The 17,095-nt window shown below is 45.3% G+C and overlaps 1 protein-coding gene across 1 annotated transcript in view; it reads left to right on the top strand.

The window, feature by feature from the left end:
* COL27A1 (collagen type XXVII alpha 1 chain) overlaps window positions 1–16,799 on the top strand; it is a 146,300-nt gene extending 129,501 nt beyond the window's left edge. Inside the window, exons 44-61 of the mRNA XM_064727415.1 lie at window positions 384–437; window positions 1,779–1,832; window positions 3,743–3,796; window positions 3,872–3,979; window positions 4,292–4,399; window positions 6,105–6,212; window positions 8,367–8,420; window positions 8,986–9,048; window positions 9,430–9,483; window positions 10,165–10,200; window positions 10,881–10,898; window positions 11,265–11,300; window positions 11,600–11,626; window positions 11,820–11,885; window positions 12,253–12,421; window positions 12,584–12,693; window positions 13,423–13,641; window positions 16,368–16,799. Of these exons, the coding sequence (XP_064583485.1) occupies window positions 384–437; window positions 1,779–1,832; window positions 3,743–3,796; window positions 3,872–3,979; window positions 4,292–4,399; window positions 6,105–6,212; window positions 8,367–8,420; window positions 8,986–9,048; window positions 9,430–9,483; window positions 10,165–10,200; window positions 10,881–10,898; window positions 11,265–11,300; window positions 11,600–11,626; window positions 11,820–11,885; window positions 12,253–12,421; window positions 12,584–12,693; window positions 13,423–13,641; window positions 16,368–16,514 (1,485 nt within the window). The 3' untranslated portion in view covers window positions 16,515–16,799. The remainder of the gene's footprint in view (window positions 1–383; window positions 438–1,778; window positions 1,833–3,742; window positions 3,797–3,871; window positions 3,980–4,291; window positions 4,400–6,104; window positions 6,213–8,366; window positions 8,421–8,985; window positions 9,049–9,429; window positions 9,484–10,164; window positions 10,201–10,880; window positions 10,899–11,264; window positions 11,301–11,599; window positions 11,627–11,819; window positions 11,886–12,252; window positions 12,422–12,583; window positions 12,694–13,422; window positions 13,642–16,367) is intronic.
* The last annotated feature ends 296 nt before the right edge of the window (window positions 16,800–17,095 follow it).

Genomic DNA, 17,095 nt, shown 5'->3' with positions numbered 1-17,095 from the left:
GAATTAAGTGTTACCTCCATTCAAAAGCACCTGGTCAGAGTGACTTATTATAATAATTATAAGATTTTTAATTCATCAGAGTAGTAGTGCTGCTGCCTTATTTTCTAGGACAGCTGTCTCCAACTGTTCCCTTCCATTAGAGCTTTGTGTATTTTGGGATGCTTTAGAACACCTTCTGTGCTGCTTAGCTGGTGCTGAGCAGTTCCTGAGCAATTCCAAAGCACATCCACAGGATTTGGGCACTCCCCACAACTTCCCCATGTCTGTATCAGCAGAATGCAGACATGTGTCTTCTTCTGCCCCTTATATCACTTTACATTAATTTTTCTTTCTCATTCCCACAAAAGAACAAAGGCATGTTCCCTCTCTGTTTTTTATTTAAGGGTCAGGAAGGGCTTGATGGAGAAAGAGGAAAACCTGGGCAGCAAGGCTCACCGGTAAGAGATGCTGCTTTATTGTGAGGCACTCAATGCCCCAGGCACAGGAGAAACAGGGAGGTGGGAAGGGCTGCAGTGGGAATGTGTGGAGAGCTGTGAAATGTGATATTTCCATCAGCCAGGCCTATTGAATGGGCATTTCAAGCCACGTTTGAGACTGATAAATGGGTGACCAAACAGGGAGCACTGCCAGTGTTTCCAAAACCATCCTTCCTGAATGGTCCCTGAGGGAATAGAAATCTTGGAGATGGGTGATGGGATGACAGTGGAAGTGTCTGCTTGGAAATTATCCATTTGATGTGCTGCTGGTGAGGTGAAACCATATTATTCCATTTGCAAGATGTTTCCTCTCAAACTACTGAAGGACTTTGTGAAAGGCTAAATTAAATCCAAACTCCAGGGAAGGACTTTTTATTCCCTTGTTACATACAGTAGCATTTAATCTTTATATGTGACTATTGCAACTGTGAGTGCAGCAGCACATTAAATGTAGTTTGTATTGGGAAATAAAGTTGAATCAATTCCCACTCTTTGTAAGGATGTTGGGAAGAACAACAGATTCTATTTTGGGTTTAAAAGGGTAGTGCTCTGTTATATGGCCCAGAAATGAGTAGAGCTGCTGCATTCCCCAGTGGATGTAGTTTATCTGGGGGTTGGTAGCAGGAAGCAGGTTGGAAGCAGGAACTTTGGATTGTCTTTAGTAAAGATCCATTAGAAATGTGGCTCAAAAACAGTCTGAAAAGGGAGAGCTCTGCAGGGAGTCCTTCCTTACCATTTATTTGATGTTAGTGCAGAAATTTTCACTGACACAAATACCAAAAACCCAACCTGGCTGGCCAGGAGAAAAGACTGAGATGGGTGTGATGGGGAAGAGAGCAGTGAAATACCCTCTCTGCTGCTTTACTCCATGGGCATTTTTCAAACACCTGATCCCCAGGTGAAGCCAAGGCAAGGGCTGCAGTGTTCAGGAGGGAGGAGGCACCAGCAGTCACTGTGAAAATTGCTTGTTCTGCACACAAATTCTGCACGCAGCCTCCTTCCTGCCCACCTCCCTGCTCTCCAGACACCATCTGGAATGTGGTGAATGATTTCCACAAATTCAGGCACCACCCAAGCGAGGGGCAGAGTTGCTCCTTCTGCAGTTGACACCCTGTTAATGCTCTCTGGAGACAGCTCCCTGCTCCTTTTTCCCCTGGGGCCTGTCTGAGTACAGGCAGTTTCCCTGAATTGGTTCCATACACTCAGTGTTATTAGGGCACAAAAAATGCTGTTCTTTGTACTTTGTGCAAGATGCTGCCAGAAGAGAATTTTAAGCAGATTTTTCTTGTTTCTGTTTTGTAGGGGGATCCTGGAGCACCAGGCAAGCCAGGAGCAAAGGGATCCAAAGGTGATGTGGTAGGTTTCAGCAGGGTGGATTTGCAGTGTCCCAATTTAAAGATTTAAAGAAAATCTCTGATTAAGAGGATTCTCATGGTTTTGCCCAGCATGTGGGATTTTTTTTAGCCTATGCTCTATGCCTGGAAAGGCTGTGGGGATCCTTGTGGGAGGGCTATGAACATTTGGGTGTCCAAGCCCAGAGGTTTGTTGGCTTTGTGGGGCTGGAGAAGACCAAGATCAATTGCAGCTCCAGCATGATGGTGACTCTTAGGCAGGTCTTTGGTCCCTGCCATGGCTGTGTCTCTTTCCTGTGCCCTGTTTGTGCTGTGTGACCGTGTTCACAGGGGTCTGAGGGTGAGGGAAGAGATGAGGATTTGACTCCATGTTTCAGAAGGCTGACTTATTATTTTATTATATATATTATATTAAAACTTTACTAAAAGAATAGAAGAAAGGATTTCATCAGAAGGCTAACTAAGAATAGAATAGCAAAAAATGATAACAAAGGTTTGTAGCTCGGCTCTCTGTCCGAGCCAGCTGACTGTGATTGGACATTAATTACAAATATCCAACATGGGCCAATCACAGATGCACCTGTTGCATTCCACAGCAGCAGATAATCATTGTTTACATTCTGTTCCTGAGGCCTTTCAGGAGGAAAAATCCTAAGGAAAGGATTTTCCATAAAAGATGTCTGTGACAGTGCTGTCTCCAGCCACAGCTGGCTCCTCCATCCCCAAGGAGGCTGAGCCAGGCAAGAGTCTGTCCCTTCCACTTGAACCATAAACTTTTCTGGCTTGGAACCTTCTGGGTTTGGAGCCCATTTATCCATGAAGTTGTTTCTTGGAACAATCCCTCTAACTTTTTGTCCTTATTGAGCAAGAACACCCAGGGCACGTGGGTCCTTCAGAGTTCACTCGGGCACTCCACACCTACTCCTACCTCCACATCTGCCTGTTATGACAGCTTGCTAATTATTCTCACAGACCAGGGGCTTTATTTGCTAAAACATAAGTATGTGACCTCAATAGTCAGCAAATTCCTGCTCTCTCTTGGCAGATGTCAGGGGTTTTTATCTGACCCTGCTGGGGGTAATGCCAGAAGATAGTTTTAGGTCTTCTTGGCAAGAAGTGTACCAGGTGATAAGACAAATAAATTCTGCCCATTGATGGATAATCTGGAACTGTCTTTGGGTCTAATGAATAGCAGGGGTAGCACCCCCAGGAATATTTATTTTATGTAGCTGGCCAGCTTGGTCCTCTGCAGATGGAGAAACAATGCACAGAAAATGAGTTCTTCAATTTAAAAGTGCTTTAATACATGACCTCACTAAGAGAGCCCTGGTGAAGGTGATGAGGCTGAGTTTTCCATTCTTTCTGCACAAATTAATCCTTTTTACAGCTAATAAACCTCAGGAGTATTTATTTTCTGCCTTTATTCACAAAGCAGCATTGCAAATTTCAGACAGAAGACACCTTTTTAATTTCCATTAGCTCTCCAAAACAGAGTTATTTCTCAGAGAGAAGCTCCCCCTGAACCCCTCAGAGGGTCCTGGGTTTGCTGTCAATGAACTGATGGAGGACTCAGGTTTTTAGCATCTTGTTCTAATGTTTGCCAGTGTACCAAATCCTCCCTCGAGTTCAGCCTGCCTTTTTTTGTCCTCATCTGCTCTGTATTAGGAAAAATGCAGGTCCTTGCCTTCTAGCTATTCATTCCTGCCCTAGAACTCTCAAGACATACGAAGAATCACTTGTAATAAAACCAAATAGCAGTTCATTCCCCAGAACAGGAGCAACTGACTTTATAAATGTCCCTTTTATAAAACTCTTTCCAATCATTACCCAAAAGCACACCCTGAAGTCACAGTCCCAGGTGGAGCTGTGCTAGAGCTGCTGCAATTTTAGATGTCTCTCTATTTTTACTTGCAGGGTCAAAAAGGAAAGCAAGGAGCACGGGGCAGTGCAGGGAGCCGGGGCTCACCGGTAGGTGAAAATTCAGTTTTCTGCCCCAGGAAATGTTGTGTGGGAACTCCTCCTTTAACACCTTTGTGGTTTTAGGGCATCCTTGGGCTGCCAGGCCCTCGAGGAGTGGTGGGAAGGCAAGGACAAGAGGGTGCCCCTGGAGTGGATGGAGTGCCTGGGAAGGACGGCGTGCCTGGGATGCTGGTAAGCTTCAACTGCAGCAAACACAGCCTTGGAGCTGCAGAAGTGCAAGGCAGCTCAGGACAAATGATGTGATCCAGCCATGGATATTCCAGTTTACATGCACCCAGAGCAGATCTTCACATGTCACTTGCACACAAAGCTGCCTTTGCAGATCTATGAATAAAGTGGGTTTGTAGCCACTCACGTGCACACAACTCTATCCAGCCCTGCAAACCTGGCCCCCTCTTGCTGAGGGCAGAATCCCACCACTCCTCTGGCCCTCCAGAAGTGGAAGGGTTTTGTTTCATAACCTCCTGTGTGTTTCTTTCCTAGGGAGAGCAGGGAGATGATGGGGAGGAAGGCGTGACCGGGATGCCAGGCAAGAGAGGGAACCCCGGCGTGCCAGGACTGCCAGGGGCCCAGGGACCACCAGGATTCAAGGTGAGCTTCTGACTGCCTCAGATGCTGCTGTGAGCGATCCAGTCTGTCAGCCTGATGCCTCTGAGCTTGAGCTCTCCAAGGTCTAATACAGTCTCAGCTCCTGCTGCCATCTCTCACTTAGCCAGAGGCTCTGTAGATCTTTCTTCTCATCCATCCATCCATTCATCCATCCGTCCATCCATCCATCCATCCGTCCGTCCATCCATCCATCCATCCATCCATCCATCCATCCATCCATCCATCATCCATCCATCCATCCATCATCCATTCATCCATCCATCCATCCGTCCATCCATCCATCATCCATCCATCATCCATCCATCCATCCATCCATCCATCCATCATCCATCCATCATTCATCCATCCATCCATCCCATCCATCCATCATCCATCCATCATCCATCCATCCATCCATCCATCCATCCATCCATCCATCCATCCATCCATCCGTCATCCATCCATCCATCCATCCATTTTCCTGATGTAGACAGCAGCTGAATGTCCCAGAGACCTTTCCTCCCTTACCAAAGGAGCTCAGGAGCCTGCAGACACACTACAAACACTTGAGTGTTTAATCATGAGAAACCTGGCTCGAAAAAATGTGGAGAAGTTGCAGAGGAACTGCTAGAGCTAGCAGTAGGATGTCCAGAATGGACAATTCCATGGGAGATTCAGGTGTTCTACTGCTCTGCCAGACCTGAACTGCTGGAGGGAAATTTGTGCTGCTTGGTTTTAATTATATTTACTAGTTAGAACAACTGGAGCCAGTATGGGCTTGGACATCACTCTGGGTGGAAGCAGGGACAAGCTGCTTTTGTGACCTTGGGGTTTCTTCCTGGTCCTTGTCCTGATCCAGGCTCACCACGGGATCTAAACTGGACCCACAGCAATTCAGTCGTTTGTAGAAAGACTCTGTAAATAGGAAAACTCTGTAAATAGGGAGATTCTGTAAATAGGAAGACTCCAGCTGGGTTTGGAGAGGCTCTGGGATCTGATTTAAATTAGGGCTCCGTAGCCCTTCATCTGTCACTTGCTGCCCTCCAGCTGCCTTGGGCAGTACAACAGGAGTGACTGAGACTCCGTGTCCTTGTCACACACTCACACCCTGCCCCCAGGGGAATTTGTTGCCCCTTTTCTGGCTGTTCCACCATCCTGGACTCTCCCTGCCTTTGCTCCTCTCTCCCAGTCTGCCCCAGACTGAGCAGCTGGAGCTTGGGCTGCTCCTGGAATTTGGCAAGGGGAGCAAAGTGTGGTGCTGGGTGGCAGAAGGTTCTCTATGGGTTGAAGTTGTAGGGTTAACACAGGGGAAAATGTTGGCTTTGCAGCCTCTGGATTGGAGTCCTGCTCTTGGCATGCCTTCAGCATTTCCCATGAATTAATCATCAGTTGCCAGCCTGCTGGGGGAAGAGATTATGGGAAACTGCAAGGCAGACAGAGAACCTAGGAAGTGCAGAGAGAAGACATTTGCTGCCCTTTCTGTCCCCATGCAGGTGGGACAGCTCTGCTGAGCTCCTGCTCTGGGAACAGAGCCATGCCCACCTTGGTCTCACCCTGATCATCCTGCCCCAGCAGACCTGGGACACCCCCTGATGGAGCCACATTCCTCATCCCATCCCTGCCAGCCTTCCATCTATGGCTTTCTCAGCAGAGTGCTGTTATATTCAGCTCCCCTCCTTTGGAATTACTTGAATTCTGTTGTTTTCAGGGTGAAAGAGGATTGCCTGGACAGAGTGGCCAAGCAGGGAAGCGAGGATCCCCAGGAGGAACGGGCCCTCCAGGGAGCCCTGGAGACCCAGGAGCCAAAGGACAGCAGGTCAGTGGTGCTGGAGCTAAAGGACAGCAGGTTGGTGGTGCTGGAACTAAAGGACAGCAGGTTGGTGTGGTGGGGCTGAGCAGAGCTGAGCCCTCAGGAGAGGGTGCATATCCAGCTGGAGCATGACTCTAGGAGAGGTATTAGGACTGATACTGTCAGGAAAATTAATCCACAAACACCAGAGGTTTATGTCCAAAAAGGAGACAGAGGAGTCCTTTTACTTTATTCCAATTAAGGGAGAGGCCATGGGGCATTCCTCTGGGATCTCTCAGATTTTTGGAGGAAACAGCCTCCTTTTTATCCCAATTTCCCAAACACATTTCCCTTCTCTCTGTCCCCATTGGCTGAGGTACTTGAGAGATTCAGACTTCCCAGAACACCTGATACCAAAGATTTCTCTCTAATCTATAACCCTCCCTTTTAATTTTTAATTCTTATAGAATTTAGGTGTTTTTCTTCCCCATTGTTTCTTTCATCTTCCAATGTCTAGTTTCGATTATCGGCAAACCTAAAGTTTATTTGTAAAAGCAAATAGCTTTTTCCATTCATCAATCAGTGGAATCCTTCCCATTGCTCCTTTTATTTCCCAGTGCTGGTTTTATCTACCAGCAGACCCACAGCTTGTTTGGAAAGACAAATCCACGATTCCTCTCAATATTAAACAAGACAGAATGAACCCCAAACTGCCTCAATAAAATGCACTTGTTTGGCTGTTTTATATAAAAACTCATGCTAACAGTTTTCAGGCTGAAAGGCAGTGACCAACATCACCATATATAATTTTTTTATTGGTCATAGATCAATCTCTCAGATTATTTTGTCTCTGTGACACAAGTGACACATTCCTTTGCCCCATATTGTCACTGCCTGATTTGCTGCAGGACCAGTGACTTTGTGTCCCTTTGGCTGAGATGACTCCATGACATTTAAACCCTTCTGATTTTCCATGTGCTTTTGCATTAAATTCCTCTAGAAAGAAGCCTTGGTTGATTCCCCTCATGCAGGAAAGACCCCAGTACCCTGTTAGTAGCAATTTTCCTTTCCAGAACCCAGAAATGGGCAGTTAAATCGATTTGCCTCCTTGGAAAGTTTCTTGCACTCCACCAAGTCCAACCAAGCCCTTTCTTGCCCAGCAGTTTCTCACCCTCATGGCCTTTTTCAAAGGAAAACTTCCTAAGGATGAGGTTTCTGGGCTGATGCTGGAGCAGCTGTGCAGCAAAGGGGGTGGAAGCCCCATCACTTGGGTCGTTCACAAACCCCAAAAAGCACAGTCAGGATGGGTGACAGTCCTGCCAAAAGGCCAAAGAAGCCTTGTCTGTCTCTAATGTTCCTAACACTGGAGAAGAATCATCTGGTGGAGGTTTCTGACCCCTTTCTTTTTTTTAAATGTTGAATCATCTTGAATTTTGACATTTGAGAAGCCCAAAAGTATTAAAGGATGACCATCTCCAGCATGGTGAAAGGAGGATGTTTACATAAGGGCATGCTGCCTAGGGTGGGTTTTTTATTCTCAGAGCATATGCTATGTGCTGATTCAAGCTTGATAGTCTTTCAACTATTTTATTATTATTTTTCTTACAGAATTGAGGGAAAATCCCTGCAGAGTTGAGTAGGAAAAGAATTAGGGATATGCATGGTTTTCCTGGGCTTGAGTGGGAGGTTGTGTTGTAGGAACATGCACTTTTTTAACTGCTTGAATAAGCATAGTTTAAAATCACAGTTTGAATTAGTAGGTCAGTCCAGTTTGTATTAGAAATAAAAGAGGAGCTTGTTTTAAAGAATTTTGAGGCTGTTATTTTGCAGCATGAAATTCTCAGAGTAGCTGCTCTGCATCCTGCTTCTGCTGGGCCAAACCAGAGAAGCATCTGCCAGGAATAATGGCAATAGTGTAGGTTTGCCTCCCATTTTGGAGGCAGAAAGGTGGCATTGGTGAGCTCTGAGGGATCAGGTGAGTTGCTTCTAGCCTGATGTTTTTGCAACTCCTCCTCCAGGTGTTTTTCATTCTTTCTCATCAGTCCTGCTTACACTGAGGGATGCTCACAGATTTCTCTGTCTCTGGAGCTGCTGAACTCTTGGTGCATCTCTGAGTGAGATCTGCAGCCACCAGTGTGAATTCACTGTTGTCCTTTGTTCTTGTGTTTGTCTTGGCTGCAGGGAGACTTTGGTGAGGCAGGATTCCCAGGGATTGCAGGACTCTTTGGGCCAAAGGTAAGAGGCTGCTGGGGACCAGCTGCTTTTCTGCTCTCACTTTACTGGGGACAGGTCATGCCACACTTGCTGCATTGCTAGCAGCTCTGCAGGAACTGTGGAAATTGAATTTTGATCCCAACTGTCTTTAATTTATGGATCTTCATTTGTTAAGTGAGTGTGTCCTCCTTGCTTTGTTGGAGGAAAAGGGCTGTCCTAGAGATTCTGTGGCTGTTTTCCCCCTTTCTGATATTTGTATTTCCAGCATCAGCCACCAGCCTGCACCTGAGACACCAATGTGCATCCCTAACTCTGAGAGCCTTGGCTTGAAATTCAGACTCATTTTATCACCATATCATTTCCCTGGTGAAAAGGAAATTGTTTGTTTTCTGTCAAAAGTAAAAGCTTTGCAAAACAGGAGTGGGGAAAGAATCTACAACAAATTGGGTCTTCCCTGTCCCATAGACAAGAGGCAGCAGCCCTGTCCATTAAGCAGAGCTCTAAGCAAGGGCACAAACACAGGGTTTGGTTAATTAGTGGTAGGATTTAGTAGTATTTACCTCATATATAATTTTTTTGCTCACAGGGCCCCCCAGGAGACCTTGGGTTCAAAGGCATTCAGGGACCACGTGGGCCACCAGGTCTCATGGTGAGTGTTTCTCCAGTCTGGGGCTTTGGGAGGATTTTTCTCCCTTCACCCCCATTTCTGTGAGGCTCCAGGGGCTGTGAGGAGCCCAGTGCTCAAGGCCATGGCAGCACCTCTGAGCTGGAGGTGAGCACACCTGCACAGGGCTTGGGGACAGCCACGCTGCACACAGCACTCCAGCCACACTGAAATCCTTTATTTGTGAAATTCCTGAGGTTTAACAAGGCTCATGGCAACCACGCTGTGAGGACTTGTCTCTTTGGAAATGGTTTTTTATTCCAGATACAGCAATTACCACCAAAAGCAGCAAAGGTTCAGAGTCTTCACTGAGTGAAAATGACTGTCAGGTCCCACCTGGTGGCTCACAAGTCTTTTCTTTCCTAGGGAAAAGAAGGAATTATTGGTCCTCTGGGCATTCAGGGTCCCACAGGAAGCCCTGTAAGTATCCACACTTCTTTCCTGCCTGTATTTTTTAGAAGGGTTTAAATGCATGAGATCCAAGATGTTTGAGGCCAGCACAAGTAACCCCCAAATCCTGCTGTAACCAGGAAAATAAAATGGGTTTAAGATCAGCAGCTTCAGAAAAGTGCAGGCTTAGTCTCTGTCTGCATAGACAATTTCTGGGAGATTATTAGCTGAGAAGTGAGGAGCAGCAATACAGAAGTAAAAGGTTTTCAATAGACTGGAAGACAAGAATGTTACTGGAGATTTTTGAAAGCTAGATTTTCCAAAGAACCTGGCCTGGGGTGGGAGGAAACACCAAAAAAAAAAACAAAAAATAAAATAAACTTTTTTTAAAATATATATTAAACTGGGAACCACTTGATTTTGGGAAGTGTTTCAAATCCCTGCCTGCCCTAAAATGCCAAAGGCTCTGAACACAGATGGAAGATCAGATCAGTGCTTTGTGAAAACACAAATATGGCACCACTCAGAGCTTGGTGCAGAGATAAAAACCGGTCAGGTGAGCTCAGACATTGCCAAAACAGTCAGTAATGGGGATGGAGAGGCCAATATGACAACCTGAGCTGGTGAGTTAGAGGTGAGTCCTTGCCAGGAGCTCCTGGGGCAGCAGGGCAGCCTGTGCCTGGTCAGTGACAGCACCTCCTGTGTTTGCAGGGCCCCAAGGGAGACAAAGGCAGCCGTGGGGACACGGTAAGTGCTGCTCCCACCCCAGTGCCCTCAGAGTGGCTCTGAACAACCCAGGGTCGCTCTGGGCTCTGCTGTGACTCCCACGAGGGCAGGACACTGCTCACAGATGTGTACACACATCCACACCCCTCTGCTGGTGACATTTCCATTTCCCTAACCAGCAACACTTCACCACAGCTGTGCTATCTCCTGCCCTTGCCTTGGTGTTGCAGACATCTTTTCATGAAAATCCTTTTCTTGGGATTTTTCCTCCTGAAAAGCTGAGAGGCCTCAGGAAAAAAATGTAAACAATGATTATCTGCTGCTGTGGAATGCAACAGGTGCATCTGTGATTGGTCTCATGTTGGATGTTTATAATTAATAGCCAAACACAGTCAGCTGGCTCAGACAGAGAGTCTGAGCTGCCTTTGTTATCATTCTTCTCCTTCCTATTCTATTCTTAGCCAGCCTTCTGAGGAGAACCTTTTCTTCCATTCTTTTAGTATAGTTTTAATGTAACATATATCATAAAATGATAAATCAAGCCTTCTGAAACATGGAGTCAGATCCTCATCTCTTCCCTCATCCTAAGACTCCTGTGAACACCACCCCACCTTGGGAACAGCACATGGGTGTACAGGGAGATTCTGGGGAAGTAATGAGAATTTTCTGACAGTTTCTGTAATTTTTTTTTTCCCCTGCAGGGTCTTCAAGGTCCAAGGGTAAGTATTTGACATCCCTTTTTCTGACTGATATCTTGTATTTAAATAAAACAGCTGCTTTTAGCAAGTGTAAAGCTGCAGGGTGAGTAATGGAATGGGATGAGAGCCTGGGGATGTGGCATTGGTGACAACTGAGGAGCTGAAAGGGCTGGGAACAAGGGATGCAGCAGGCATGGACCAGGTATAGACAGATGTACCCAGAGCAGGGACAAAATGGGGCCACCCCCTCTCTTTGAAGGTTCTGAGGGAGAGGCTGCTGTGAGGTGCCAAAATTCCAGCTGGGAACAAATTCCTGCTGGTAAAAAACATGAGAAATGGAAATAAAAACTGGAGATGTTTCACTAACTGATGCCTCTCTATCTTTAGGGTCCTCCAGGCCCACGAGGACACCCTGGCCCTCCGGTAGGTATCTGAGGGAAGAGTTCATTATTGAACCAAGCTGAAATTATTGTCCAGAGGGATTGCTCCCTCCCTGGAAATTATGGCTTAGCCCCATCCCTCACATGCAAAACCACATGTGTGAATGCACCAGTGTTTCTTGTGCTTTGCTCCAAACCATCCCCAAGAGTTCTATAGAGACAGCATTGCTGCCTCTCTCACTTCTGTGCGCTGGGGGGGATTTCAGAGGCCATGGCTGAAATCTGTGCAGCAGTGACTGAGCAGCCCCCTGCCTGATGCCCCTTTTCTCCTCTGATTTCCAGGGACCACCAGGAGTTCCAGCCTCGTTTGTAAGTTGCCATTCTCTGTATGTTTGTTTGTAATGGTGATCACAAGCCCTGCAGAGCTGAGGTGCTGCTGGGACCCTGCAGACACACACAGAGCAGTGCTTGAGCTGCAACCTTAGACTGAGAAGTGTTTTCTTGCATCAGGGCATGCTCAGCTTCTAACAGTCTCAATTTCCATCTTTTTCACCCCCACCAGCAGCAAGATGGCTTTGGGGCAGCTTTCCAGACCCTGATGGACTCCAACACCGCACTCAAGAGAGAGGTAGGGGGGGCATTTTTGTCTTTGCTTGGGTTGGAGACTGGGAATGGTCCCATCAGTGCAGAAGGTTTATACAGAGCCCTGATTTGTCACTGTTCTAGTGGAATATCTGGAATTTATGCAGGCAAAGGTCCTGTTCTGCTGTGTCACTGATTTGTGAAGCTGCAGACCTCCTGACTTTGCCATTGTGACTTTGCCAGCATTTCAGCAACGTCATGTTTGGGACAGCACAAGGCCTGTGGCTCACTGGCCCCAAGCCACCACAGCCTGTCTTTAACCACTGATTTTTCTCAAAATGATGTAGAAACCCTTGTGCTTACAGCCCTCAGTGCCCCCAAGGCACACCTGACCTGCCTTTTTTTCTCTCCAGGGTTACCAACACCCAGACCTTCTCATGCTGGACCATGGAGGAGAGATCTTTAAGACTCTACACTACCTCAGCAACCTCATTCAGAGCATCAAAAGACCCCTGGGAACCAAGGAGAACCCTGCACGCATCTGCCGGGACCTCATGAACTGTGAACAGAAGATGACTGATGGTAGGAGGCCCCAGATGTGCAAAGGCTGCATCCCCCTCCACAGGGGCTGTTTCACACATTCTCCTTCCCTGGGACCAGTCACCAAGAAACCAAAACTGTCCTTTTGTCGTTCTCAACAAAGGTGAAGTGTCCCTGTTAATCCCCAATCCTGCATTTCCTCAGGTACCTACTGGATTGACCCAAACCTTGGCTGCTCCTCAGACACCATCCAGGTCATCTGTAACTTCACCAACGGTGGCCAGACGTGTCTCAGCCCTGTCACTGTCTCCAAGGTAGGCACAGCCCAGCCCCAGAGCAGCATTGCCCACTGACAAATATTGACACAGCCTGTGCTGTCCCAGGACACTGGACAGTGACCACAAGGACACAGCTCACAGGCTGGGGGAGCATTGGGGTGACACTCAGAACTGCTCTCAGGAGTTCAAAAATACACCCAAGGCTCAAGACAAAGCTCTGTGTTCCTGTGGTGTTTAATGAACTCAGAACCTTAGTGTGACCAGTAATTTCACAAACATGCTGCTCCCAAATCCTTTATTGACTTTTGACTTATGTTTGGGTCACTCTTGCAGTTTGTTCTCTGCCACCTGGAGAAGTGAGGTCAGCCTAAATACACAAGTTTCCAGTAAAGTTACTGCTGTGGGATTTTTGTTGAGGAAGTACCTGTACTAAAAATACAAACAGCAATATCTGGGCTCGTTTGCAGATGAACTGGAACCTGCTTTGCAAGTGTATTGAATTTGAAGTTTACATTCTTTTCCTCCTGCTTCAGGACCTTCTGGTTTGTTCTGCAAAGCAAAGGACCTGCTTTGCAGAACAAACTAGAAAGTTTTGGGTCACAAAAACTTCCCAAAATGAGTTGGCATCTGGTCCCCATGCCCATACTGACATCAGACCCAGCTCTGGGCAGGGGTGCAGAATGAAGCAGAGGACAGGGACCCCCTTTGCTCCCCACCCTCAGCCCCTGTGCAGGGTGTCCCCATGACCTCTCTGTCACCTTCCAGCTGGATTTCGACATCGGGAGAGTGCAGATGAACTTCCTGAGGCTGCTGAGCTCGGAGGTGGTGCAGCACATCACCATCCACTGCCTGAACACCTCTGTGTGGAGGGAGGGCTCCTCCGAGAGCCCCTCGGAGCGCGCCCTGCGCTTCAGGGCCTGGAACGGGCAGGTCTTCCAGGCCACGGGGCAGCTCAGGCCAGAGGTGGCAGCTGATGATTGCAAGGTATGTTGCTGTGAAGGAGGCGAAAAAATAAATGGAGAGAAATGCCAGAGCCTGCCACTGTCATATTTTCTGAAAAATCCCTTCACTAGGGTTTCTTCTCCTGGAAGATGAGAAGCCTCAGAGAATAAAACATTATTATTTCATTTGCTTCTCCCTGTTTTGCTGCATTGGAGTGTGGTCTGGACATTGTTTTTATTTAATGACCAATCACCATCAGCTGTGTTGGACTCTGAGAAGTCAGTCACGAGTTTTTCATTATCATTCATGTTAAGCCTTCTGTCTGTATCATGTATTCAGTAGTATCGTTATAGAATAGAATAGACTAGACTAGACTAGAATAGAATAGAATAGAATAGAATAGAATAGAATAGAATAGAATAGAATAGAATAGAATAATAAATGAGCCTTCTAAAAATTTTGAGAGAAATAGAATAGAATAGAATAGAATAGAATAGAATAGAATAGAATAGAATAGAATAGAATAGAATAGAATAGAATAGAATAGAATAGAATAATAAATGAGCCTTCTAAAAATTTTGAGAGAAATAGAATAGAATAGAATAGAATAGAATAGAATAGAGAATAGAATAGAATAGAATAGAATAGATAAGAATAAATAAATGTAGCCTTCCAAAAATATTGGAGAGAGAATAGAATAGAATAGAATAGAATAGAATAGAATAGAATAGAATAGAATAGAATAGAATAATAAATGAGCCATCTAAAAATTTGAGAGAAATAGAATAGAATAGAATAGAATAGAATAGAATAGAATAGAATAGAATAGAATAGAATAGAATAGAATAGAATAGAATAGAATAGAATAATAAATGAGCCTTCCAAAAATATTGAGAGAAACAGAGAGAATAGAATAGAATAGAATAGAATAGAATAGAATAGAATAGAATAGAATAGAATAGAATAGAATAGAATAGAATAATAAATGAGCCTTCTAAAAACTTTGAGAGGAATAGAATAGAATAGATAGAATAGAATAGATATAGAATAGAATAGAATAGAATAGAATAGAATAGAATAGAATAATAAATGAGCCTTCAATTGAGAATAATAGAATAGAATAGAATAGAATAGAAAGAATAGAATAAATAGAATAGAATAGAATAGAATATAAATGAGCTTCAAAAATTGAGAATAGAATAGAATAGAATAGAATAGAATAGAATAGAATAGAATAATGAATAGAATAGAATAGAATAGAATAGAATAATAAATGAGCCTTCTAAAATTTTTGAGAGAAATAGAATAGAATAGAATAGAATAGAATAGAATAGAATAGAATAGAATAGAATAGAATAGAATAGAATAGAATAATAAATGAGCCTTCTAAAAATTTTGAGAGAAATAGAATAGAATAGAATAGAATAGAATAGAATAGAATAGAATAGAATAGAATAGAATAGAATAGAATAGAATAGAATAATAAATGAGCCTTCCAAAAATATTGAGAGAAATAGAATAGAATAGAATAGAATAGAATAGAATAGAATAGAATAGAATAGAATAGAATAGAATAGAATAATAAATGAGCCTTCTAAGAACACCTCGTCCTGGGGAGCCCTGCAAATACCACAAAAGCCCACTCTGGGGCTCCAGTAACATCTGTGCTGCTCATCCTACAAGGGAGAAGGGTCAGGTTTATCACTAATTTTCCAGTTCAGGATGCTATACACCTCTTGTGAAGCAGATAGCCTTCAAATAGAAAGCAAAAGATGAATTTTTGAAGTTCTTTGTCAGGGACAGCAGCAGTTAATGGCAGGAGGGAGAATGGCTCCCCGTGGATGGTGACCCTGGCTCTTGTCTGCTGCCACACAGAGTCAGGAGCCTCAGAGCTGCATTCAGGCTCACAGCATTAGGAGTTTGTCTTGGTGGTACCACCCAAGCTCAGTTTTCAGCAGCCTGGTAAAGGGTTCCCCAAAATGCTCTCTACACCCACCCCAGCCCTGCTCACCCCAAGGGACAGTCCTGTCTCTCACAGAGGGATTTCAGGCTCACACCTCATGGAACACATTCCTTTCCAGCAGGACTGACCCCCTGGTTCACCAGCTTTGTTCCCCCGATTTATTAAAAATGTGGATATTGGACAAAAACTGTCTACCAGCTTAAAATTAGAAAGTGACTGTTTATTGTGGGATAGCTCCCAACTACACACAACAATTTACAGGTGATTACAGAGTCCTTTTATCTATACAGGTATTGAATACCCAAAATGCAAATACATATTCATTATTTCAGGACATCCCAGTCCCCCCACCCTGTATGGTAATTAGTTCAAAAGCCATTAAACATGTGTAGCTTGTTCCCTGAAATGGGTTGGTGGTTCCTTCCATGGGGAGGGGTCCCACAATGAAGAAGTAAATGAAGTCTTTCTCCTTCTGACCTTTCTACCTTTTGCAAATATGACAAATGAACCCTTGGTAGAACTCCCATTTCCCGTCCTCAATTGGTTTCAGAACAGAGGAGACCACAATTGTCTTATGTTCCTAAAAGTTATTTATCAGTTTCTATATTCTTCATTATAAACCCAGCTAACCAAACATGGTGCTGACAAGCAATCAATTATTAGTTAACTACTAACTCTTACTCACTCTACAAGGGCTACCCATTTATTTTAATTAACTCTGATAAAGCTTGTCTCAAACTTTAAGGAATTTAGAGATTTTAGAGGAACTGAGATTTCAGTCAATGTCTCTCCCCTCCCTGTGCAGATCAAGGACGGACGCTGGCACAGGACCCTCTTTTCCTTCCGGACCCAGGACCCTCAGCAGCTGCCGATTGTCAGCATCCAGAACCTGCCCCCGCCGCAGCCAGGACAGCAGTATCACCTCGAGGTTGGCCCTGTCTGCTTCCTCTGAACCCAGCTGTGGCTCTGAGCTCCATCCCCAGCCTGGCCTGTGCTCACAGGGGCTCTCTCTGCCCCCTCTGCAGCAGGGACAGCTGGGCTGTGCCTTTTGGGCCAACTCCTGCTCCAGCTCTCCGAGAGCCCACGATCTGCTGAACTCTGCCAGCTGTTGAAAAAGGAGGAGGAACAAGGACGTGGGGGAAGCAGGCATCAGTCAGGAGTGAGCAGTGCAAAGGGATCAGGGCGCTGGGTGTTGTGGCTCCACACACACAAAGCTTTTTCCATGACCAAAGAAAACATTGAGAGAAACCTCAAGCGTCTCGCAGCGCGTGGGGTTTTTTGTTCTTTCCCCCCCCCCCGCATCCACCCACCCACCCATTTTTGTCTGGTTCCTGAGTTACCAAATGTTCTTTCCATTGGAAAAAAAAATGATTAAAAAAAAAAAAATAGAGCTTCCCTCTCAGAGCTTGTTGCCTTCTGGACAGCCACGTGCTGCATCAGGTCTCCCAGGCGGAGCTGCAAGTTGAATCTGGCTGCTCTGTGTACAGGAAGCATTTTGATGTGCAATATTAGAAGAAACAAAATATATATATT

The sequence above is a fragment of the Zonotrichia leucophrys genome, chromosome 17 (assembly GCF_028769735.1).
Source record: "Zonotrichia leucophrys gambelii isolate GWCS_2022_RI chromosome 17, RI_Zleu_2.0, whole genome shotgun sequence".
Taxonomy (NCBI): Eukaryota; Metazoa; Chordata; class Aves; order Passeriformes; family Passerellidae; genus Zonotrichia; species Zonotrichia leucophrys.
The sequence above is the reverse complement of the archived record's forward strand: the minus strand, read 5'-3'. Positions and strand labels throughout refer to the sequence as shown.